This window comes from Festucalex cinctus, chromosome 1 (assembly GCF_051991245.1).
Source record: "Festucalex cinctus isolate MCC-2025b chromosome 1, RoL_Fcin_1.0, whole genome shotgun sequence".
NCBI classification, from domain to species: Eukaryota; Metazoa; Chordata; class Actinopteri; order Syngnathiformes; family Syngnathidae; genus Festucalex; species Festucalex cinctus.
Window position 1 is genome coordinate 51,238,876 of NC_135411.1, and position 25,247 is coordinate 51,264,122.

General features: G+C 41.8%; 1 protein-coding gene across 3 annotated transcripts; it reads right to left on the reverse strand.

Moving 5' to 3' along the window:
* Window positions 1–409: 409 nt before the first annotated feature.
* On the reverse strand, window positions 410–24,546 carry slc29a4a (solute carrier family 29 member 4a). 3 transcript variants are annotated; one of them, XM_077540362.1, is made up of 12 exons: window positions 24,361–24,546; window positions 17,422–17,537; window positions 14,488–14,819; window positions 11,724–11,855; window positions 11,536–11,649; window positions 10,964–11,092; window positions 7,692–7,766; window positions 7,307–7,575; window positions 5,599–5,719; window positions 5,338–5,525; window positions 5,025–5,265; window positions 410–3,159 (listed from the first exon to the last, which is right to left on the reverse strand). In XM_077540362.1, exons 3-12 carry the CDS (start codon window positions 14,708–14,710, stop codon window positions 3,023–3,025), a joined length of 1,629 nt encoding a protein of 542 aa, XP_077396488.1. In that variant the 5' UTR covers window positions 14,711–14,819; window positions 17,422–17,537; window positions 24,361–24,546; the 3' UTR covers window positions 410–3,022. The 3 variants fall into 3 exon arrangements, with proteins under 3 accessions (XP_077396488.1, XP_077396498.1, XP_077396481.1); XM_077540372.1 differs by lacking the exon at window positions 24,361–24,546 and adding an exon at window positions 21,649–23,740; XM_077540355.1 differs by lacking the exon at window positions 24,361–24,546 and adding an exon at window positions 19,706–20,442.
* Between the last annotated feature and the right edge of the window lie 701 nt (window positions 24,547–25,247).

Consider the following 25,247-nt stretch of genomic DNA (forward strand, 5'->3'; position numbering starts at 1 on the left):
CGTTGGATGTAACATGAAAGTGTATTCATTTAAAATGATTTTGACTTTTGTGTCAACATGTAAAAATGTGAACTCAATTACATCATACTTCATTTGTAGATGCCGTGACTCATAATAAATAATGTTATTATTGAATTACAAATATAAGGTGGGTAGGATGTAAGTAAATCATTTGTGAACATAAAAGCACATGGTGCATAATATAAATGACAGATACGAGCAGACTGATTTGAATGGCATCTTGTTGGCATCTTTATGGACAACGTTGGCTGCTGTCTTGTGCGTTGTTGTCAACCTGTGCAGCTTGTTTAATTGTAAAAGAATTCAACTGAAGTGATAGAAACGTACATGCAATCTTTGGTTAAAGGAGGTCGCAATCTTTGTTGTCCAAAGAAAAACTGCAAGTCAATGCATGTGACGTCTTTTGATAATAGATTTAATGTTTTTTCCCCATTCTCGTATGCTCAGTTTTAGTAAACGCCTGTCAGCCGTAGAGCTTTGCTGACATACAAAGTGCACTGCTATTCATCTTTCCACGCATAAACACAAATATTCCACAAGCACTCAAAACTGCTCAGAGAGAAAACAAAACACAAATGAATCAATATACCTTGAATAATAGAACACTGAATCAAAAAGACAAGAAAAAGCTTTGGATTCAGCAATAGACTGTTTTGAAATGTTTCTGCATTAGTAAAAGATTTGACAAACTTTGCAAACATTATGTGACACGTGTCATGGTTTGCTCATTCCCTTGCTCAGATTTGCTTCAAACTGAAATCTTTGACATAAAACAACAAGGACCGTTCACACATACAGAGATAAACTAACCAAAATATCATTAACCCTGGCACGTCACATAACTTTGCGCTTTTAAATATCATTCCATAATATATTTACAAGGTTTAGACAGTGACACTGTTGATTTTACATTCACTCTTTTCACAATTCATAACATGATGTAGAAAAAGTTTTACATTTTTGGCACTCTTTGTTTTGACCCCTCATAATGCAACATTGATCCAGCACAACCTCCAAAGTCGAACACAAACAAATTTGCTGAAATCTTTCAAACGTTCTTATGAACATGTAATCCATTTATCTATGTGTAGGAATCATTGTAAATAAGTGATCACACATTTGCTGCAATGAAGAACTGCTTCTGCTTGCAATGAAGAATCCTTTGCTCTGCTCCACACTCACGTTCACATAGCCTAGCAGAAGATGACTCAAGAAGCTGAAGAACCACAACATCGAACGCAGCAGAATGGTTCGAGCCAGTCTGCTGAGGCCACCTGTTTTCTGTTAAGAAATGATTGCAAACTTGACCACACGTACTCAGCAATCTTCCACTCACATACACAACACATAGACAAACAAGTACACTGTGTTCCAACTATGCCTTGCATTTGCATTTTTAGGGTTGGAACACCCATGTAACTGGGGGCGTGGCCGCGTGGAAACCAAATAAAAAGAGAGGGTGAGGAGAGGATTCTTCAGAGAGTGCAGTAGTGAATTGTATCAGTCAGCTCCTCTCCTCTACCTCACGAGCCTTGAACTGAGTGTCTTCTCTCCTTTTTTGTGTCGTGTTTAATAGATGTCATACAGGTAAACCTGACACGATGTAAAGACACTGATCATGTTAATGATTTCTCACAAAAATTTTCAACAATGGTAGGAAACCGAGGGATCTATAAGTCTTTGCAAAGGTCTACATTTTCAAATGATCACTTCTACAGGATTCCTAGGAAATCACAATAACTCATCACTATAGAGCTAATTTTAGAACAGGTCTGTAGGGGACTGATTTGTTGCATGTCGGTGACCCCTGACTTATTGCCTGATTTTAAACAAAAAATGTGAACATTTCCAACGGTCAAGTACAAAGAGAAGTTAACTGCTGTATGATAAAAGTAAAATAAAATAAAACCACTCACTATTTATGTGTACAATGTTCTACTGTATTATGCAGTTAGGTTATCATCACACTTTTCTCCTTTGCCATCATTTATGTCACAATAAAAAATATACAAAAAAAAATCACTCGTGAGGTTCATCATTACGGTTTCAACTCTAACTTGATGAAAACCAGAAGATTTTGGTTGACCTTGAAATTTGGCTTGTTCGACTTTGGAGGTTGCGCTCACATGGAAAGCATTTGAGCTAAAAAACAAAAACAGAAACACAACAACTCACGACATGAAGCACAATGAGCAGAAGCTGTTAGTCACAGATGAGCAATACTGCTTAATGGTTGACTCAATAATCGATTTATTTTGTATGCCACTTACTTTGATTAGGGTCACAGGTGACTAAATTTGGCAGAGAGACGTTCATGGTCACCAACAGGGAACATCTAAACACATCCCCACCTATGGACAATTTAATCTGCACTGAACCTGACATGCATGTTTTTGGAATGTGGGAGGAAGCCGGAGTATTAAGAGAACTCACATAAACACCGAGAGAACATTCAAATTCCGCACAGGAAGGCTGAAGGCAGGGTTCGAACCTCGAAATCCAGAATTGTGAGGCATACATGATAACCCGCATGTTATTTTATTTACTGTATATTTGGTCAGCCTCTCAGGTGAAAACACTAAAAATAGAAAGATATGAAAGATGAACACATCAGTTATGACATCCATACAAACAACCTTTTTAGAGTCATCTTCATCTCAGTTATTTAATTGTTGCACCTGTGACCAAAATAGCACAATTTTACCTTATTAATAACTCTAAAAAAAGGTGCATTCAGGGACCATCGGTACTCCAGCTACTGTAAGTGACACAAATGAAAGCACAGCATTACGTTGAAACTCATTTCACAGTGAAACACTCCAAAAGGACGACCACTGAAGAGTCGGGGGGTAAAAGTTCACCAACATCCCCAAATTCTCCTCTCATCCTGGTTGGAGAATGAAAAGCTATGTAATGCTACACCGTTTCCTTCAGATGGGAGGCCACCCTCTCCATGGGTGCTGCTAGTGTTACGTCTACAAACGTGAGCATATGAGGACATTCAAACGCTTGTAGTGTTAGCGTGTAAGCTGAGCGTGGCGAAACCGCTTCGTGGAGGAGCCGTGAAGCTGTAAGCTGCGTACGCCACAACGGAGCCCAACATCAAGCCTGTCATGTAGGAGACCGTCATCACGTTCCCTGCACCAAACAATACTTCATTACTGCATTGAAATCCTTTTTTTTTTTTTTTTTTTTTTTTTACAAGTCCTCCAACAATAACGACCAAATCGGTCTTTTTTTTTTTTTTTTTTTACCATGCACCAAAATACAAGTACAGTATTGTAGTTTAGCGACCTCTAGTGGCCATGTTAAATAGCGAGAAAATACAAAACTGAGATTTGAACCCGGAAGAAGGAAGGAAGAAAAGGATTTAAAAAAAAACATTTTTAAACCCTCCAACGTCAGTTGAGGGCTGACCGATGCAATTATAATAAGCTATATTGTATTTAAAATACACAACTTTTAAAATTGTCTCCTAACATTGCATACCATTCAAAACGTATGGACAACGCCACCGTGTGGTGTAACCTGTTTGTATTCCCTTACTGCTAGTTGTATCAGATTCGCACAATAACGATTGCATTTGTGCATTTGTGAACCTAAAACTATAATTCTGATTTTGAGGAAACTTTGATGTAAGAAGACAAATATTTTCTTTATGTTTGAACTGAAATTTTGTCCAAAAGAAAAAAAAAAATGGTACTGTCGAACATCTATTAACACAGTATCAAACCTCAGCTTGTACTTTCATCTCTTTAATGGATTGATGTATGTTGCTTGTTGAATTACAATAAAATGTATTTTAAAAAACTATTTAATGGAAATTTAATTTAAAAAAACATTGCAATACAATGTATATTTGGTCATGCAAAACTTACTAAAAGTTGAACATTTGAAATAAACTGTATTTACTTTAGTTTACCTTAACATTTGCACAGGGAGTCGCATCGCTTCTTGATGCCACCAGACCGCCATTTTACCACTCACAATCAACCTTTCTCGGCATACGGTCCTATACATTTTACAGTATCAATATTGCAGAACATTTAAGATGGTACTTAGTAGAAACGGCATGATTTGTATACTAAGAGCCTTGAGCTGTATATGTCCAATCTATACGTATACAGATAATAACTTTACAAAGTAGTCTGCTCACGAGATGGGAGTGGTAAGATGGACGCCGTCCAGCTTCCGCCCTGCGACTTTACGCCTTTGATTGGTGAATGACAATGGAAAGAAAGCATTTTGGTTGGCTAATGACAATGGAGGAGGAGTCGGTTTGATTGGTTGGTTAATGACAATGGACCGAAATGGAACGAAAAGGATCTAATTGGATCTAATATAGCGGAGTCGGATAAACAGCTGTCTTTGGACCAGACTGTCATTGTCTGTGTTTTGGTTATCGGTCATGTTTTCCTTATTGTCTCCTTTTTTTTGTTTTTTTTTGGCAATGTCTCGTTAAGTTTGATCATGTCCTCCTGTGCTTGTTATCCCGTTCCCTTGTGTTACCCAATCAGCTCCGCAAGCCACTTGTGTCTTGTCCAGGTGTCTCTCATTGTCTCATTACTGTGTATTTAGTTCCCTGCTTTCGTTCAGTCGTTGAGTCATTGTACTTGTTGTCCTGCATGTTTAGTTTTTAAACCAGTAAGTTTATTCCCAGCTTTGGTTTGCACTTTATATCTTGTGTGGTACTTTGTTTTTTTTAAGTCAAAATAAAATTATGATGAAGAGCACACCTGCCACGTCTTGCCTTGCCTCCCTCCACTTGTGTCCACAACCTCCCACGTTCTCTGACACAGACGCACTGGGTTTGAAACTCTCTTTAGTATTTTTGCACTATTTAAAATGGCCGTTAGTAGTCGCTAAACTAAAATATGCAACACTTGATCATAATTTGGCATCTTTTGAAAACGACCAATGTGGTCGTATTTATTCGAGGACTGTTTCTTCAGCAGCCATTTCTACTTCATTCTTTGTCTTCTGACTATAAATGTGTGTCTTACCTGCCAGCTCCCTCTGTTCCGGCGCCACCTTGCCCGCAGCCTGAATCATGGGCACGGACCCAAAGTAGCCGTTGGTGACGCCCATGAGCAGGGAGAAGAGACACGGCCAGGCGGGGTGGGCCAGGGTGGGCGCGTGTGCCGGGTACACGCACATGATGAACAGAGGAATGAAGACCACTCGCAGGCAGGAGAAGAAGAGCAGACGGCCTCCGGACCAATCGTAGGGCAGCGCTGCCAGGATCTGAACATATAATACAGTCGTTACGATCCCAAAACGAGAGACGGTTTGTACAGCTCAGGTGAGCTCTGTCACCTTGCCAACAAAGTCGGACATGTTGAAGGTGGCCATGATGAGGATGGGCAGCCACTCCCCTAAGGTCTGGTTCCTCATCTCAGACTCCAGGCCGGGGAAGAGGCACAGGGTGATGCTGTAGGTCACCGCGATGGACAGCATGTAGGCCCAGATCACACGGGACACCACGTAACGATGCAAAATCAGATCTGTCCGCGGAGGTCGCACGTGAATGAGAAGTTGAGTACATGAGATACATTCGTAGAAAAAAAAAATCATTACCGCGAACGCCAGGCCAGGTTCTTCTGATCTTGATTTTTGGGGCGTCAAATCGCACATACGTCCCACCGACGTAGTCCTCAATGCCGTCTTCGCTTGTGGGCGGGGCCATTCCACCATTCCCCTGAGGAGGAACCAAACACATGCTGAAATCAACACTTTCTATCGCCGTCATGGTTTATCAAGTAGCTGATAGAAAACATTTATCAGTAATATTTTGTACTTTTTGAAAGACAATCTATTGACACAACACTGGAGGAAGCATATATAATAGTTCATGAATATATTAACCTACAAGTAGGGCTGGTTTTTAAAAATCAAATGATCGATATTGAATCGATTTTCCTTTTCGAACGTAATATCCAAGCATGAATCGACTATTTTAATATCTCTTTTTCCCATAAATTAACAAGAAAATGGAATTTTAAACCTAAATTTTTTTGGTATCTTTACTGTTTTTTCTTACATTTATGAAAGACCTGACTTATTACAATTTATGACAATTCAAAACATCTTAAATTAGATTAAATAAATAAATTAAATTTAGAATAATGAAAACATTTTCATCTATCCATGCTGATGTCAATGCTTGTGTAACACTCGTGTTATTTTTATGAAAAAATAAATCATCTAACCAGTTACTGCCTCCGCAAATTTTAATTTGGAATTTAATGTTTGTGGAGTTCTTCATCATGATATTGGTACTTGATATTTAGGAAAAACTGATGTTCCATAATTAATATCGGATTGAATTGAAGTGAATCGAATCGAACAGAACTCTTGTGAATCGAACTGAACTCGATGGAGGAAATTTGAATCGATAGCCATGCCTACTTACAAGTGTCTCTTTCTTTCCCTTTCATTAGAAAGACACCACATTGGCTATGCATGACTTCACCTCTATTATCAGATCACTGTGAGTGACTGCAGGTTGACGACACACACATACACATGCATGCGCACACGCATCCATTAGTTGATTAAAGGGTCTCAGGAGACAGAAGGGACCACTCTTCCTTGATTATAGTCGTAATGTACTGCCTTGGTTTCCCCTGGCAACCAACACAAAGAACTCCCTGAATCACACTCCTCTACGTCAGACATAAGTGAGATGTCCCTCTCACAAAACGGGACAAGTGTGAACATAAAAAAAGAGGACAGCCCGTGTTGATGGGTGGTCCTCACACACATGCACGTACGCACACACTCTAGTGTCATTTGATTAGCAGCTTGTCCACAGGTGCTAGCACTTATGTTTCTTTCACTTCCTGTCTGACCTTCTCGTCTTTATTTAGGAGCCTTTAGAGGGGAATGAACTGAGCTAGCAACAGCAAACTTGTAACATTTATGCTTGACAGGTAGTCCTATCTCTTCTTTTTGCTTGTTAATTGGTTGTACATTCCAAAAAAATAAAAAAAATAATAACTTCAAAGCGATAATGTGACATTCCATTACGAATCACTCATGCTAGCAACGTAACTAACATTAGCTTGTTTACAGCGTTAATGCTAGCTTAAAATTGCTAGCGCTGCTATTTTGCCAAAGCTGGATATGCTTTCTCTGGCACAAACTTAACACTGAGTAAGCTATTTTGAGAGTAAAGTGAGCTTTATTTCAGTAAATAAACTTTTTGTTTGGTAGCGTGCTGTGGAGGTTTTTGTTTTTTTTTCCCATCAAAAGTTGTGAAACACCACCATCGAGCACAACTTACAAATTTAACCTCCTCCGCCGTGACGTCATGATGAACCCTGTAGCCGGTGGAGTTGCCGCGGGGGTCGTGGCCTTTGCCCTGACCTTTGCCCTGGTTGTGGCTGGTGTAGTAGCGGATGAAGCGGGAGCGGCGCACCAGCAGGTGAAGAAGGAAGCAGAGCATTTCCATGCCGATGGAAATGAGGAAGAAGATGAGCGTGTTCCTCCTCTCGTCCGGGATCAGCAGCTTGGTGAAGATGCGAGACAGGGAGATGATGACACCGGCAGTGCCTGCATGAAGAAGAAGGAGGAAGAGGCTTAAATGTGTCGAGACACTTGAGAGAGGAAGCTGGAGGCCATTGCGCAAGATGGTGGTCAAAGGAACACGAGGATATTTTTGTACTCACTCTCTCCGGTCATCACCCCCTGTGTGTACCTCTTGGGCAGCATCCCCATGTAACCATAGAAACTGGACTGCTGCACTGGAAACGGATGAGGAAGTGGCTTTAGTGGTGTAACAGTCAACCAGTGGCGGTTGCTGGCCTACAGTGGGGACGTAACCGACTTAATCCACTGCCAATAACTAGCACGTTGCAAATATAGAAAGGATCAAAACTAGGGCCCGGCCGATTAATAGGCCGCTGATTATAATCGACTGATTATTGGCCTTCAAACTTCGGCAGTTTCCGACACTGTGAAAGTACCCTGAATGCACTATTTTGCTTGCGTAGCTTTAGCAACTAGCAAGTGTGTAGCGTATGTTATTCTGGTTATTCTGTTGTCCCTAAGCGTCCTTTAAACTGTTTAATGACACCGCAGTTGGGGTTAACTGTAAAACTAAATACACAACGTTAAGAATTACATCCACTGTAATTTAAATACAAAATGTTTGTTTTTAAAACATGACTAACATAGCGCTAACAGGAAGTTAGAAAATGCTAACCGGAAGTGAGCATCGACTTTGGGAGTGTTTTTCCTTCAAATAAAGAATATCCACACATAAATCTTGTGAGAACGCAGATGAGATAACGCTACGCAAAGGTACAAATTCTTCCCAATGTGTGAATAACGAGTTATTTTAATTGAATTCAACTTTCTTCTGTACTCACTTTAAGTGTATACCACACTGCCCCCAAGAGGCCCAAATGCACAGGAACAGTCAGTATTTGGTCTTAAATTTTTTTTTCCAGTTGCTATTATTTTAGTTTGTTCTATTCCTATTTCACTGTCTTATTGTTTTTATTTTGTCATTGTCCTTTCAAGTTATATTATATTATAAAGTTGATATTTCAATGATTCAAAGACTTTCGTTTCTCAAAATTCAAGGATGCAAACATCCAAGATTTCATTTTTTTTTTTTTTGTCTTAACACACATTTCCACAGACATGACATGGCACGAAATACAATCCCCGAAGTCCCAGGTTAGCCCAGTAGGTCCCAAGACTTCTGAAAATAACACAAGATAAAAATATATAAAAGATAAGGTTCATGGTTTACAGCAGTTGTAAAAAAGTAAGAATGGTTTTGTTATTGACACATACATCTATACAATAACCTTGTATACTTCAGGATTTTTTTTATATGGACTTGTCATTCAAAGCAGAGAATCTTAATAAAAGTTTGTGCGTAAGTGGCACCCATTGAAAAGGAATTAGGGAAGGGGTTAATTCTATACATTATATATTATGGAATAATCGGCAGATTAATCGGTAATCTGTATTTTTTAATGACAATAATCAGTATCGGCATCGGCCTCAAACAATGCATATCAGTCGAACCCTAATCAAAACTGTATAGAAATGTACGAAATTAGTTTGTAAAAGTTAGTGAGTGCTTCTGATAGGATTTAATCTGCAAATAGGATTCAGTGGACTATCAGCAAACATGTGTCTTAATTAAGCATCAGCATAATTTAATTTTCATTAGCAGCCATGCTCCCCACCTACTGTGTGTGTTGTGACTCTTTGACCTTCTGGAATCACACAGCCGATGGGATGATGGAGTTTTTCATGAACTAGTTATACAATCATAAAATATAGATGTATGCAGTAATGATAGCTGAATGGGTCTGCAACCTGCGGATCTATTGGGGCTCTGTCGATCATCTGTTGTGGGCTTGTGGCTCTGTGAATTTGGAAATGGAATGACAACAAATATTTACTTTTATAGGACTTTGTTCATTTTTCTAATGTAATTATAAATTTGAATTTGATTGGCACTCTGGTAACATTGAATAAAACAAATTGAAAATGTGTCACATGCGCCAATGTGCGACACCCGATGCCACAATTTATTGAGCTATTCGACAACACAAGAAAAAGAGAATTGTTGAAATGATTTAAAATTACAAATTGAATTGTTGACCAACTTTTAAAAATCACTTCAATTGCTAACACGATTGAATTAAGTTAATCCAAAGTGAATTTATTAAGTTTGATTAATTATGAGTTCATTAAACTGAATATATTCACCTGAATTAAGCTAGTCCTAAATGACTCCAATCCAAAGTAATAAGTTTAACGAACTTATAATTAAGCTTAATATATTCACTTTGGACTAACTTAATTCAATCATGGGTTGCCAGTTGAAGTAACTTTTTTAAAGTTGGTCAACAATTCAATTTGCAATCTTAAATCGCTTCAACAATTCTCTTTTTCGAGTGCACTGGTTGGCAGATCATGGATCAATACAAGGGGGAAAAAGTGCCTGAATCAAAAATGTTTAATGTTATGTCTATATGAACTATATTCCAAACAAACATGCCTCATACAATCGTGCGTGTGAAAATGAAGGTGACGTGTACAGCCCTGAACACTGAGCAAAAATGACATTAACCCGGTAAGATAAATACAATTTTATATTGCATTATATTTTACATTTTTAAGTTAAATAGTCTTTGCTGCCCCCGCGACCCGACCTCGGATTTGTTAACTTAAGTTGTGAGTCAATGGCATTCTCTATATATGCAATAAAATGATGATGAAAGAGAAGAAGACGGCATTTTTGGTTTGCTGCAGGTGGATAATTTAAGTTTGGCTTTATTTTCATGAATACGAGGAGAACTCAAATAGACATTGACTATTTTATTTGAAAGTAAGCTTCAACCAAGCGTCTTTTGTTCAAAATATTTTTGTTCCATGCAGAAATGTTTTTTGTTCTTATAGCAGTTCTTTGATTTCATAAATGCAGAACACTGACATTTTTTATACATACAGCTAAAAATGATGCACAGTATTCAGTGTTATCTTCACTTTAGATGCCAAAAGGGTTTTGTTGATTTTTAAGTATTCTCCATTATTATTACTGCTGGTGGCTTTTAAAGAGATGATTTATTGATGTATGCAGACTTTCCATGCAATTCTGTTGACGCTTCTCACTGCTGTTCACAGTCATTTCTCTATGTAGTGTTCATTTACACATGAACTGTATACGTAGAATTTATTAAGTGTGTACATTTGGTGCGTGCATTATCTCATTGCCTGGTTTAAATATATGAGCATGGATATATATTTTAGGAATATTTTATTTATTACTGTTCTTGAATGTTGCGACTGCTGCCACTGTAAAATCTTAATTGCCATGTTGTGGCACATAGTGCATTCTATTCTATTCTATTCTATTCTATTCTATTCTATTCTATTCTATTCTGGTCTATTGTTGGCTGGCTGCTTTGCTTACCTGTACATCCAAAGGCAACTACTCCCACTGAGACCAGGTTGATGATATAAGCTTGGCTGGTAGTGAATTTTGCCAACCACACATCAAATACGCTGACAAACACCAGAGGCCCCAAAGCTAAGATGTAGCCTGCACAAAGAAAAAAAAAAAACGCACACACATATCACTCAAAGGTGAAGATAATCAATCATCCAGTGAAGAACCCACACTTCAATCTGGATTTTAATAATCTCACTGTTTGACTGGTTTCCTCATGGATTCAAGTGGATCTCATTTATGCTGCAGAGGGCACTGCGGTGCAAAATGGAGTTTTAATAGAATGTTGTGAGCCGATTTAACATTAGTTTAAGCATTATACAGTACTGTATACAAAATAAGTGGTGTACAGTTTAAGCAGCTCCTCTAATATTACAAGGGGACATCTAATTAGAGTTTGTGCATTTTAAACAATAAATGACAATGGGAATGGAATAGTTTTAAAATGTGCACCTTTTACTTTCCACTACCTCCAAGTGGCTTTAGTGTCAAGGAGATGTGACAATTTCTCTGTAGGTTAATAATGTGTAACTCACCCACAGTGATTCTGGTGTGCATACTGAGCCTCTCCACCAGCACGTTGTTGAGGAGGACGGCCAAAAGAGCCACCACGATGTATGTCAGACTCATGTCAAACACGATGGACGTCCCTGGGATAGATCACAAAACATGTAGGTGACATTCTTAAAAGTTGCATGACATTCACATTGATGTGCGTTCGTACCTCTGAACTTGTGGTGCAGGTAGTCCACGTCTGTGATGAAGCTGTTGTAGGGCAGCAGGAACCCCACGCCAGCCAATAGCATTGCAAAGTAGATGCCATGGTAACGGTCGTCGGGGATCGGCTCCTCAAAGTCTGAGCGGGAAGGTAGCAGACAAGAGTTATTCATAATTACAAGATGAAATCACGGACCGGGCTGACACACGACATCTTCTTTAAAGCTACCAGGAACTAAGAGGAAAGACGTACAACAGGACAGAAAGGGAAGAAAAGGGAAGTTCTTCATTGTTGGTTTTTTTCTTTTTGCAGTTTTATGACGCTGTCATTTACAGGCTTGACCATTAGGGTGGATTTTAAACATAGAAGGGCCAAAACAAGCCTTTTGAAACTTCAACTGCACTAAAAAACTAGCCACCAGAGGGTGCTAGAACTGTGCAAATAAAAATCAACCTGTGTTTTTAAGATGTGCTGCTTTTAATATCGTGACATGACAACGACGATATATTGTGGCAGTTTTAATATCATGATATCACGATATTGCCGTTATCATTACATCCCTCGTTGTTTATGGTATATGCTTATGGTTGCTCCACATGGATAAATACATTATTTATTCGATTCTTATTTGGATTAGAACCTAATTGCACACCTTAATTAAACCCTCCTGTGGATGCATTTCATCTATGTGATTTATTTCATTTTACAAATAACATCATTAAATGAAAACGAATGTCTTGCAATGTTAGTGGAACAAAACAAAAAAAAGTTTTGGCACTTATTTTTTGGATGAAGACCGAAATTCCTTTTGTTCTTCGTTGAAGTGCATGGAATTCTAACAACAATGTTGATAAAAAAACAAAAAAAACAAAACATCACTTCTTTACAAAGTGACAAGTCTCCACACCCCTGTGTAGGTGCCTGCTGCTTTTTCACCAACAAGCCCAGGAACTTTGAGTTCTGGGTAAAGGGAGTTCTTGGTTGTAAAAGTTCAGCAGGGAATTTAGAATTGTGTTTCCACAGTGTCTTCGAGTTCTCTGTAATTAACTCAAATGAGTTTGATTGAGTCCAGACGATGTAAAAACAACGCCCCCAAATTTGACCAATCAGCCGTGGTCACTGCAGCCCCCCCCCTCAAAATTCCTGCCTGGCTCAGCAAGACCCTGCTGCTGAGATAGTACTTGGATGTCCCCTGAGGCATTTAATTACCCTGGTAATTGTTGTTGGTGGAAAAAACGCCCAAATTGAATTTACCAAGGTAAACTCAAAAGTTCTCCAAAAGTTCCTGCGGTGGGAAAAACGTCTATACACTTGTGACGGCAGCCAATATATTATCGGACGCCCTCATGTGGCCGTTTTATTAACAAGAACTAGAAGTTAGAAATAAAAAGAATAGAAAATTAACGTAAATAATTCATTTCATGCAATTTTTAGGAAATATGTTGTCATTATTTTTTTTCTCACTTACTCACTCACTCACTCACTCACTCACTCACTCACTCACAGATGCTGACGTGTGTGAATGAGTGAGTGAAAAAAAAAAAAAAAAAGTGCGTGCTTTCAAATTGCCGCGGGAGTGACGTCACACAGCTGACACGTTCGCCCGGCCCCGTTTGCGACACGCCACCCCCCGCTCTGCGATTGGCTGGAGGGGTGTAAACACTGTCTTTCCACTGAAACGTCCCGCTGTTTCCAAAACAAACACAAAATGGCAAAATACAGGCTGGGGGTGTGGGGGTTTAGGACAAAATCACCCCCACACGTGCAGAAAAGCCCAGATCTGTAAATTGAGAAGTAGTTTGCCTGTTTAAATCCTGTATTTAAAAAGTGCCTTTTCCAGAGTGAAACCGGCAGACTGCGCCTTTAACAAGGTTTTTCCTTGACATCTACGCATGATCATCTGTGTCCTTCCAAAGTTTTCTGATATTTCACAACTGTTTAATGACTTAGTTGCTCCTTTTATATCTTCATCAGATTGGTGTGACTTCTCTGAATGTGTCTGTAACCTTTTCTGGTTGTGCACCATTTTGAAATCTTCCCAAGATTATTTTATGTGACTAATAAATCATATCTACCTAAGGGATAAAGCATAAAGGATGCGCATATAAAGGGTCAGCATAAAATATGCTTGCTGCGTATCATCTGGTGGACTTGTAAATGACTTATTTTTTGCGCACAATTTCTTACCAACGTCTTTTGAGAGTGCATTAAACATGCTGTATGATTGGTTTGCAGTCCAGGTTGTACCTAGCCAAAGGTATATTGATGCCACGGGATCAGGAACAACTGGGGGTTCAGCATCTTGCTTAAGGATACTTTGATGAGTCACACTGGGCTGGGATCGAACCCACATTCGGGGGTTGCGAGACAACCACTCTACCACTGATCCACACTGCCACACTAACAGTGATGGGATGTATCGATATTGAAATGTCACCAGTGTGCTGGAAACCGGAAAGATTCCCCTTCACCGGAAAAGAGGGGGTGGTCTATTTACAGTTTTTCTCCATAGGTTTGGCATGTAAAATGTCATTTCAGTTTCAAGAAATGTGCCAAACCTTTGAAGAAAAACTGTACCACTCAAGGTAGTGCTATTCAGGTTAACACCCAACATCCACTCCAACACTCAAGAGAATGCACTGACAGTCTAACTTTTTATCCTAATAGTACATATTTGATTGAAGACTGGGAATTTAACACTGACTAATTTGCTGTGTATGCTGTGATAGGTTCCACATTCAACAACTCCATTTTTAAGATAGTGGCTCACCGGGCTCAGACAGCGCCAGAACACCTCTCTCCGGGACGTCTTTGCTGATCTCCTCCTCCTCCAGCTGGTAGGAGTCAAAACTGAAGCTCTGCACCACTCCGCTCTCTCGTCCGTCCCTCCATCCCTCTCTTCCTGCGTCCCTCCATCCGGCTCTCCACACGTCCCTCTCCTCGGGCGTCTGTGCCGGGGTGGGCCTGCGACGCTCTGCTCCCATCACGTCCATCTTTTGCAGCCAAGTGGGACGCTCGCTACACACTTGTGGGAGCCGGCATGTTGCACACAATTCGGGTGAGGCAGAGAGGCAGGAAGAAGCCTTTTGGATGATGGAGGAGCTGCGAGGACACCATGGGAACCAGATGTTAAGGTAGAAAAGGAGAGACATCTGTCATAAGCTTTAATAAGTGGAGACAGCGTCAGACAAGCCAAGGTTATGTGAGACGTGGGAGCTTATTGTGCGTGCGTGTGTTTACTGAGAGAGCGAATGACAAAAGATGCATGACTGTGAGCCAAGTGAAGTGAGGTGAATGCGATGCATTCAGAAAAGCATGAAAGCATAAAAGTGAAAGACAAATTGTGATATAAATTAAACATTGAGCTACAAACAGTGTGATGAGAGTAATTGCACTTTTTAGTTTTGTTTTTAGTTATTTATTTATTTTTATATAACTTTCAGGGGAAGCAAATGTTTGCTTCTTTTTTTCTTATGCTTTATGTGAGACACAAACACACATACACATTCAGCTTAACTCATTCACTCGCAGCCATTTTCACTGAAGCAACTCCCTTTGCTCCCGGCAGTTTTACTGGATTTTGGCTGATTTCGCAAGGCCCAGAGAATATTGTGTTTTATCGCGATAAAAACATGCAACCTACCAAAAGAAAGATTAGAGTCTCTTTTTTCATCAGTTAAAAAAAAACATATCTCTATCGTTTCCCGTTTTGTAGCAATTAGCATTAGAATGTTGCTAAGTTTCATCATTACTCACAAATTTGTTTTAAACTGCGGGAAAAAAGCTTGTTTGCAACATGGCCCTGGTTGATCTCTTATACTCTGCTGCCACCTACTGGCTGTTTTTGTAATAACTACCATTGCTTCAACCGTTCTCTGCAGTTCAGAGAATGGATTTAAGGGTTTTGTATGCTCTAGCATAAAAAAAATATTAAAAACCACATATGAATACGTCTTTGGTAATATTTAAAATAGAATGTATTTATATGTTTTTGGGAGCAAATTAGTTAATACGGTTGGCAGCTTTTGTCATGTTTGCTATTCAAGTTCCTTGGCCAGGTTTACCAATTTACAAGCATTCCTTTTATTAAAGCCGACAGAATCTCAATGAAACCAAATACAAATAATCGAGTTTACTGGATATTACTGGTCATTTTGCAACATAATCGAATGTGTACACACACACACGACGCCCCACCCACAGGCTACAGCATGCAAGTGCTGTCAGTACGGCAGCTGGGCTCAATCTTTCACTGGCTCTAGTTAGCTGAGGAGTGTTGAGGAAAACATTGCAAGTGCGGTATTGATGGGACACATGCTTCTCTTTGTCATGTCCACACAAACACTTGTGGCCAGCTGCACAATCCACACAGTTGCCACTGTGCATTTGCAATAAGACTCCGCAACTATTCAAAACCTCTAAATAACCTGAATTGAATGACATTGACAAGTGTGCGATAATATATGGACATTTTCTATACCATTCGTCCTCATTATGGATGTGGGTGAGCTGGATTCGATCTGAGCTGACTGATTGAGAGGCAGCGACTGGACTGGACAATGACAGGACACATACTGGAGACAAATGACCATTTACATTCACACCTATGGACAAATTAGGAAGGCAGAATACCCGTACAATGGGTAAGAAGCAACTTGAACCATGTTGTGATTCTGCAGTTTGTGAAGCACTGCATAAATAAAGTTGACACAATACAAAATAGGAGTGCTGCATCAATAATTGTGCCTTTTCAGTTTTGCTTTGTTATTTTTATTTATTTTATTTTTTTTACTATTCTGGTTGTAGCCGTTTGTGCTTCATCATACAGATTCTAACATTGTGACAGCTCTCAAACAAAATCGACGCCTTCTTAAAATAATCGCCTATGTAATTTTTTTCAGATTTTTCAAGAAACAAAAAAATTGAACCATTTGTATATATGTATTATTTTATATATATATATATATATATATATATGTTATATATATATATATATATATATATATATATATATATATATATACATGGCAAAAAAACTATCGATCTATCTATCTAAAAATATATATACTTTGTTTTTTTTTTGCAAAAACAAAACAAAAAAAAGACTTATGCATTGTAAGAGGGTGACAAAATACAACCACAGAATAAACATATAATTTCATAAGAATACGTATCTGATGTATGTAGTTGTAATATGCTTGGCAATCTTGACTCACCCACCATTGAAATAAGAGGTCATGTTAGGTTTATTCCCCTGGGGGGGCGGTGATTGGGTAAAATGCTCCTGTTTATTTGCAGCTGGACGCCATGCCAATGACAAACAAGCGCAGGCGCTCTCGAGCTTCTTGGTTTAAATTAAAAGGCAAGCCTGTCACATTACTGAAGCACAATCGAAGATCTTGCATCTTTAAAAAAATAAATAAAAAATTTACCATATACAGATGTGTTTTTATTTTACGCGCCCAATACGTGCATCTTGATTCTTGAACAGTGCACACATGAATGAGAACACAAAGCGCATGCATTCTGCCGCCGTTTTAGAAAGAAAACCTAACGCTGAAGCTAAACCGGCCAGTGCAAAAGACGACTGCTGTTTATTTTCTCATTCCATCCAGCTGCGCTCTCTCCAATTACTCTCGCTTCACTAAGTTGTTCTTTCTGAAATTTAAAATGAAGGCAACGACAAGAACAAACAACAGGTTACCTCGGTGCCGATCGGCCGCCCCTACGTTTGACCGCCCCTTCTCCCCGGCCTTGGTGGCTCTTCAGTCGGTCTCCATCCAGACAGAGCCTCCCGCTTCCTGACGCAGCATCCAGCGGCTGAGGAGGAAGAGGATGGGTGAAGCGACGACAGAGCGAGAGAGAGAGAGAGAGATGCAGTTCTTGAAAGCCCTTTAACAAGCTTTTACCGCAGCTTTAAATCATGTAAATTTGACATTAGAGTTGAATTCGCCAACAAAACCTTTACAATTAGATATGCTTATGTTTTTTTTTGTTTTTTGTTTGTAAAGGAAATCAGTGATGCATTAGTAACACCCACTTACCACAATGCTATCATTGCAGCTTATGTCACTCTAATCAATCCTTTTAAATATGTTAATTCTTGTAAACTCAGTGCATACGGTGTGTGCTGAAAAAAATAAGATGTTTATTATTGTCATCTATCTATCTATCTATCTATCTATCTATCTATCTATCTATCTATCTATCTATCTATCTATCTATCTATCTATCTATCTATCTATCTATCTATCTATCTATCTATCTATCTATCTATCTATCTATCTATCTATCTATCTATCTATCTATTCACACAGATGCATAATGTTATGCATATCTAACTTTCTGCATAGGTCAGCCTGACTCTCAAGACTGGAAGCTTGTGTTCAGGGCAGCAGTGGTGGGGACAGTAGCGTTTTGTCCAGAGACTACTCAAATGTGGATCCTGAAACCAATACAATATTAGTGGTGTTTGAAAAGATCAAACTACTGTATATGTCACCATTTTTGCCTCATCGAAAACGCTATCCCCCTAAAAATACCCTGCTGGAAAAGAGTGTGAATCCTCTCAAGGGCTGCCACATTTAATTGGTACACCAACGTGAACTGCATTGTAGCCTACTAAAATACAAGTGAGTGGCACGTCAATATTAAAGTGCATACCTGTAACTAGACTACCTCAACGCCCACTGTGAAAAGTGAAGAAAGGAAAGATGAAGAGACAGAGGAGCAGCAGGAGTCAAGCGAGTGAAGAAGAGAGATGAAATCCGAGAGAACAGGTGCAGATGTACAGATAGAGAGATCAAGGCAGGGAGACAGATGGAAGAAAAAAGGAGAAAGAAGAGGAGCTGTTACCTGTGAGGTGATGAAGATGAAGGATTGCAAAGATGGGAGAGAGGGCATCAGTATTATGGGCCGGTTAATGTGGCAAAAAAAAGAGCATGCATTTATGTATTCAAAACTGTACAAAAGTTATTGGTTACCATTAGATGAGCTGTTTAATGACATCTTCCCACAGCATTATCATTAGGGGTGTGCCAAAAAATCAATTCATAAAAGAATCGAGATTCTCATTTATTAATCGAATCGAATCAATATTTAATATCCAAAAATCGATTTTATTTAAATTAGAAATGAAGAAGAAGGGGAAAAGGCAGTTGTAGCCCACATGCTGTTTTTGTGGAAAAAGGCACTTACAATATAAAATTAATAAATGTAAAAAAGAAAAGAAAAAAAAAGACACTTTAATATCGCTATTTGTCATTTTGTCTTGCAAAGCAGACTGGAGTAGATCATGACAATGTTATGCATATCTGTAAATTGAAGCAGAAATCATTTGTCAATCAAATATTTTGGAATCGAAAATCGTTTGAATCGAGAATCGAAAATCAATTCTGAATAGAATCGTAGACACAAAAATTGTAATTGAATCGAATTGTGAGACAGTCAAAAGATTCCCAGCCCTAATTATCATATATTTAAAACAATATGCATTCATTGAGTCACTGATTCAAAAGTTGGGAACTTGTGCTAAAGTGAACCACTATAACATCAGTAACTCACTACAATCATAATAATAGTAAATCCTGTCCAGGGTGTTATGCACTGAAAGGTTTGGATCCCAAATGCAGACACAAATGAGATTTTCTCCATTTATTCACATCGAAAGGCAGAAACTCAGAGATGCTGTACACGGGACAGTTGGACAATAAGCCAGCAAAACACACACAATTCACAGACTGCACCTACAGACAGTGAATCGTAAAGGACTAAAGAACGACATCACATAAGGTCCAGACATCCCCTACAGGATTACAGGTTGACATCACGAACATCACGTTTTGTAAACAGACACTTGTTACATCAGTAGCTAACAGACACTGTTACATCAGTACCTAAACAGACACATAACAGGTCATGAACTCTGGCGCATGCGACCCAGGCCATGACAATGGGTGTATGTGATATCTGTATTGTGTGTGGCTCACCCTCATTCGGTCCCGTCGCCATGGGCGGGCCTTGGGGGTCCGTGCCCGCCCTGTCAGTCAGCCGTGCCCGCCCTAGCAAGATGACTCACCAACTATTCGTCCTATCAGTCACGTAAACTTGCACCTTCTGTTTTCAGTAAAGCATGGCGTGCCAGCCAACCACATACCTCCTTTCAAGTTTGGCTGTGATTGACAACTAAGCGAGCCAATGACAATCAGGATAAGGAGGGATGGGGTGGGGTGGGGGGAGACGCGCGCTCTGCAGACGTGCCTTAGCCAAATCTACTTCCGGGTAGATGGTGCGCATTTGCCGGCTGGCGCTGGGACAAAGACTGAGCAGTGAGCACTCGTGCCGCTTTAATAGAAGCCACCAAATGCCAAACCTCGATCCAGGATGACACAGTTGACATCATTGGGAATCCTGAGTCCACTGGTTACGTTTACAAGTGAGTGGCAAACTTTTATTTTAATTAGTCAAGCCACACAGCACGGATGAATTGTAGCAATACACAGTATGCGGTTAACAGACCCAAGCAGTCACACATACACAACAACAACTAAGGAGCATAAAATTATTTATCACTAAAGCAGTTGCAGGGGCGGCACGGTAGTCGAGTGGATAGCACGTCCGCTTCCCAGTTCTGAGGTCTCCGGTTCGAGTCCAGGCTCGGACCTTCCTGGGTGGAGTTTGCATGTTCTCCCCGTGCCCGCGTGGGTCTTCTCCGGGTACTCCGGCCTCCTCCCACATTCCAAAGACATGCATGGCAGGTTAATTGGGTGCTCCGAATTGTCCCTAGGTGTGCGTGTGAGTGTGGATGGTTGTTCGTCTCCGTGTGCCCTGCGATTGGTTGGCAACCAGTCCAGGGTGTCCCCCGCCTACTGCCCAGAGCCAGCTGAGATAGGCGCCAGCAGCCCCCGCGACCCTTGTGAGGAATAAGCGGTCAAGAAAATGGATGGATGGACTAAAGCAGTTGCAGTACAATGTGAGTTGAATTCTCTTTTTGTTATTGCCAAGTTTGTTCATGTTGATGACTGTCACTAAGTTCTAATTAAAAAAAAACAGCACTTTACACATCCTTTTGGATTGATTTTCTGCTTAGTTTTTTACTGAACCCATATGTTGTTTCTGTATATCATCGACATAACTCAACCTTATTTCTAAATCACTTTAAAACATCCATTGCTGCATACAAAGTGCTGTGCATGGAATAGAAATTAGTCTTTTAGTAGACACAAGTGAAATAAAATAACACAAAATAAAATTAATTAGTGTCACGCCGCCACCGGCGTGACGGCCATGCTTTTATTTTCATAGTCATGTTTCCTGTTTTACTTTGATATTTTGAGTCTCATCTCACCCCAGGTCACTTGCCCTTCCTGCCGCTCCATAATTACCGGTCCCCGCCCTTGATTATCACCACCTGCCACCAATCACCTACAGCAATAAAAGCCACCTGCATTCTCCCCTCAGTGCCGAAGTGTCACAGTCAGTGCATGGAAGCGTCCCACAGTCCTCGAGTCCTCGAGTCCTCGAGTCCTCGAGTCCTCGAGTCCTCGAGTCCTCGAGTCCTCGAGTCCTCGAGTCCTCGAGTCCTCGAGTCCTCGAGTCCTCGAGTCCTCGAGTCCTCGAGTCCTCGAGTCCTCGAGTCCTCGAGTCCTCGAGGACGTCCTCGAGTCCTCGAGTCCTCGTTCCTGTTGCCTTGTTGTTTTGCCTTGTTTTTGTGCCTTATCCTCCACAGCGGAGCGCCCTTAGTTACCCCTTGTGCCTTGAGCCTTGTTTCCTCCCTTGCGGAGCGCCTTTTGTTGTCCCCTGTACCTTTTGCCTGTTTTTTCCTCCCCAGTGGAGCGTTTTTAGTTCTCCACTTTTTGATTCCCCTTTCTCCTCTCAAGTTGAGAGTAGACAGCTGTTGGCCGGAAATAAACCTATTGCCTTTGTGGCCTACCTTTATCCTGCGTCTGAGTCCTACCTCTCCTCGTCGTGTCAGTACACTTCGGCCAGCATGGACCCAGCAGGAAAGGTCGAGGCTGCGCTGCAGGGCCTTGAGGTCCGGCTTGCCAACCAGGAAAAGGTTCAGCAAGCCGTGATTTCGCAGCTGGAGGAGCTGTCGAGCCAGGTCCACGAACTGGTGAGCCAAACGCAGCGTCGAGCTCCAACCCCCACCGGACAGCTACCCCTCCCCGAACTCTCCGTCCCGACCACGTCATTCACCGGGGTAGGATTGAGACTGGCCTCCCCAGAACGATACTCCGGTGAACCTGGACAATGTCAGACTTTTCTCACGGAGTGTGACATCCATTTTGAACACTCACCACAGGCATTTTCCACAGCTCGGTCCCGGGTAGCCTTCATGGTGTCCCACCTGACTGGACGAGCCAAGACCTGGGCAACCGCGGAATGGGCCAGGGGCTCCTTGGTCTGCCAAAATGTACAGGACTTTCAAGCCGCCTTGCGCCAGGTCTTTGATCCCGACAACAATGACCGAGAGAAGGCACGAGCATTGAGCCGGCTCCAACAAGGCAAAGAACCCGTCAACGATTACGCAATCCGCTTTCGCACCTTGGCCACAAACAGTGGCTGGAACTTCACAGCATTACAGGACCACTTTCTGAAAGGACTCTCACCCGCCATCCAAGAACTCCTGATACCCGTGGACCTTCCTACCGACTTGGATGCTCTGATCTCCCTAGCGATTCGTGCTGATCATCGCCGACGGGAGTTGACCAAGTCCAGCGGGCACCATAGAAGGGTGGAACCAACCCCCTTGTCATCGCCAATGGAAATCGAAATGCCACAGCTCATCTTGCCTCCCCGACCAGCGCTAAGGGAAGTGCAGAACGTCGAGGAGGAACCCATGCAGCTTGGTCGGGCCCAGTTAACCACCGAGGAGCGACAGCGTCGCCGCCAAGAAGGCCGCTGCTTCTACTGTGGTGAACTTGGTCATCTGGTTGGAACTTGCACCGTGAAGAGAGGTTCACCGGTGAATTTCCCGTCACCCCGACCTGCCAAGACCCAAAAGATCACGCAAGCCCAGATCAGCCACCATGATATAACCATAGACCTGCCAGCCCTCATCGACTCCGGTTCCAACGAGAGCCTCATGGACTGGGGCCTCGTAAAGCGAGTACGAGCCGCCACCACCAAACCCCTTCCCCGGACCATTCAGGCTAGAGCTCTGAATGGCAAGGAACTCTTTTGTATCACTCACATCACCGAACCCCTGAAGGTTCAAATTGGACAACACATCGAGAATCTCCGTTTCCACGTAATCCAAGCTTCGTCACCCACTTTGGTTCTGGGACACCCTTGGCTACATCTACACAACCCCAGAATCGACTGGAACTCCGGAAACATACTGGAATGGGGAAAAGACTGTTTGGATCACGTCTTGGACCAATTAGCTACCAGTGCATCCTCAGCCGCAGTCAACCAGGTGACTCTTGAGCCTTTCGATCCTGAACCTCGCCAGTCACTGCCTCAAGACCCCGAGTCTCGCCGGGCGCATCTCCAAGACCCTGAGCCACACCAAGTCTCTGCATCATGTCACGCCAAGTCTCTGCATCACGCCGACCAAGCCAAAGCCGACCAAGCCAAAGCCGTCCACGCCAAAGCCGTCCACGCCAAAGCCGTCCACGCCAAAGCCGTCCACGCCAAAGCCGTCCACGCCAAAGCCGTCCACGCCAATGCCGTCCACGCCAAAGCCGTCCACGCCAAAATCGTCCACACCACGCCAGGTCGGCCAAGCCTGCCACGCCTTGCCAAGCCTGCCACGCCTCGCCAAGCCTGCCACGCCAAGCCTGCCATGCCTCGTCAAGTCTGCCAAGCCTGCCACGCCAAGCCTGCCACGCCTCGTCAAATCTGCCAAGCCTGCCACGCCAAGTCTGACAAGTCTGCCAGGCCTACCAAGTCAAAACGATCCACGGGATTCCCTTGGTACTTTCCGAACCTGATCCTGCGCTAAGAAAAGGTCTTCGGAACGGTCCCGACGGGACTCTCGTCTGGCGTCATGGACGCCCTCCTGAACTGCCTTTTTGTCTGGGACGGATGGGTGGGTCGTGTTTCCCACCTCCGTGCCCCCTTCCGCCCACCCTTGTTTTTGGACTCCTTGTTGAAAGGCCGTCAAGAGCCGGCCATTGAGGGGGGGGTACTGTCACGCCGCCACCGGCGTGACGGCCATGCTTTTATTTTCATAGTCATGTTTCCTGTTTTACTTTGATATTTTGAGTCTCATCTCACCCCAGGTCACTTGCCCTTCCTGCCGCTCCATAACTACCGGTCCCCGCCCTTGATTATCCCCACCTGCCACCAATCACCTACAGCAATAAAAGCCACCTGCATTCTCCCCTCAGTGCCGAAGTGTCACACTCAGTGCATGGAAGCGTCCCACAGTCCTCGAGTCCTTGTTCCTGTTACCTTGTTGTTTTGCCTTGTTTTTGTGCCTTATCCTCCACAGCGGAGCGCCCTTAGTTACCCCTTGTGCCTTGAGCCTTGTTTCCTCCCTTGCGGAGCGCCTTTTGTTGTCCCCTGTACCTTTTGCCTGTTTTTTCCTCCCCAGTGGAGCGTTTTTAGTTCTCCACTTTTTGATTCCCCTTTCTCCTCTCAAGTTGAGAGTAGACAGCTGTTGGCCGGAAATAAACCTATTGCCTTTGTGGCCTACCTTTATCCTGCGTCTGAGTCCTACCTCTCCTCGTCGTGTCAATTAGAGTAAATATAAGTAGATAAGTATACACGCAAATAAAATACTAAAAATCTGTACAAGTATAGAAATACAATAACACAAAATACAGAAGGCACCATAAAAAAAGTAAAATGATGTGAAGTCTCATGCTGAGTCAAAGATCAAAGAATAGAGATGTCTGGCAAAAATGAAAGGAAATTTTGTCCATATCATAAAGCCCTATTCCAACATGCAAATGAAGGCAACTGCTAGCCAATTCCAGATAGAAGGGGCTGGGTCACAGAGTCATTCATTCGGACATAGTTGTTTACAGAAGTGAAGAGTGGATTTGTTTCAAATGAACTTTTGAGTTGAATAAATGCAAAATGAACTACACATTTTTTTCAGTTTGTCTTTTAGATTTCAGATTTCCGCTTTTAAGTGACAGAAAATATTTCTGAGCACTTTTGCAGTTGTGACAATGCCACTGTTCAACCTGATGAACATTAGATTTAGGTTGATGAAGTGTGCCCCCCCAAAAAAAGGTAATGCCCCCCCTACAATTTCTTTCTGGTGACGGGTCTGCCCTCATTCATCTTTGTTTTACACACTGTAATCTCTCGCACGCACACAAGTACCCAGTACGTCCACGCTTGACAACACATGTCAGTGCAGCGCAGGGAAACAGTCTTCACTTCCTCCCCCGTTGCCCCCATTAGCATTATCTCCATTTTACTGTTTATTAAGGTTGCTAAGCAACGACCAGCGGGTCTACAAATTAAAGTGTACAGAGCCCTGTGCAGTGGCTCCTTTCCTGATTTAACTGCAGTATTTTTGGACAAAGCAAGAGAACTAGTACTGCCTTATTGTGCACTTTTCTCATTCTA

Excerpts from the sequence above, each read along its gene's own strand:
- slc29a4a (XM_077540355.1), bottom strand. Across the intron at positions 14,820-17,421 it reads GGCGGCCGATCGGCACCGAG|CTCCTCCATCATCCAAAAGG; the intron begins GTAACCTGTTGT and ends GTGTCCTCGCAG. Across the intron at positions 11,650-11,723 it reads CCTGCACCACAAGTTCAGAG|GGACGTCCATCGTGTTTGAC; the intron begins GTACGAACGCAC and ends GATCTATCCCAG.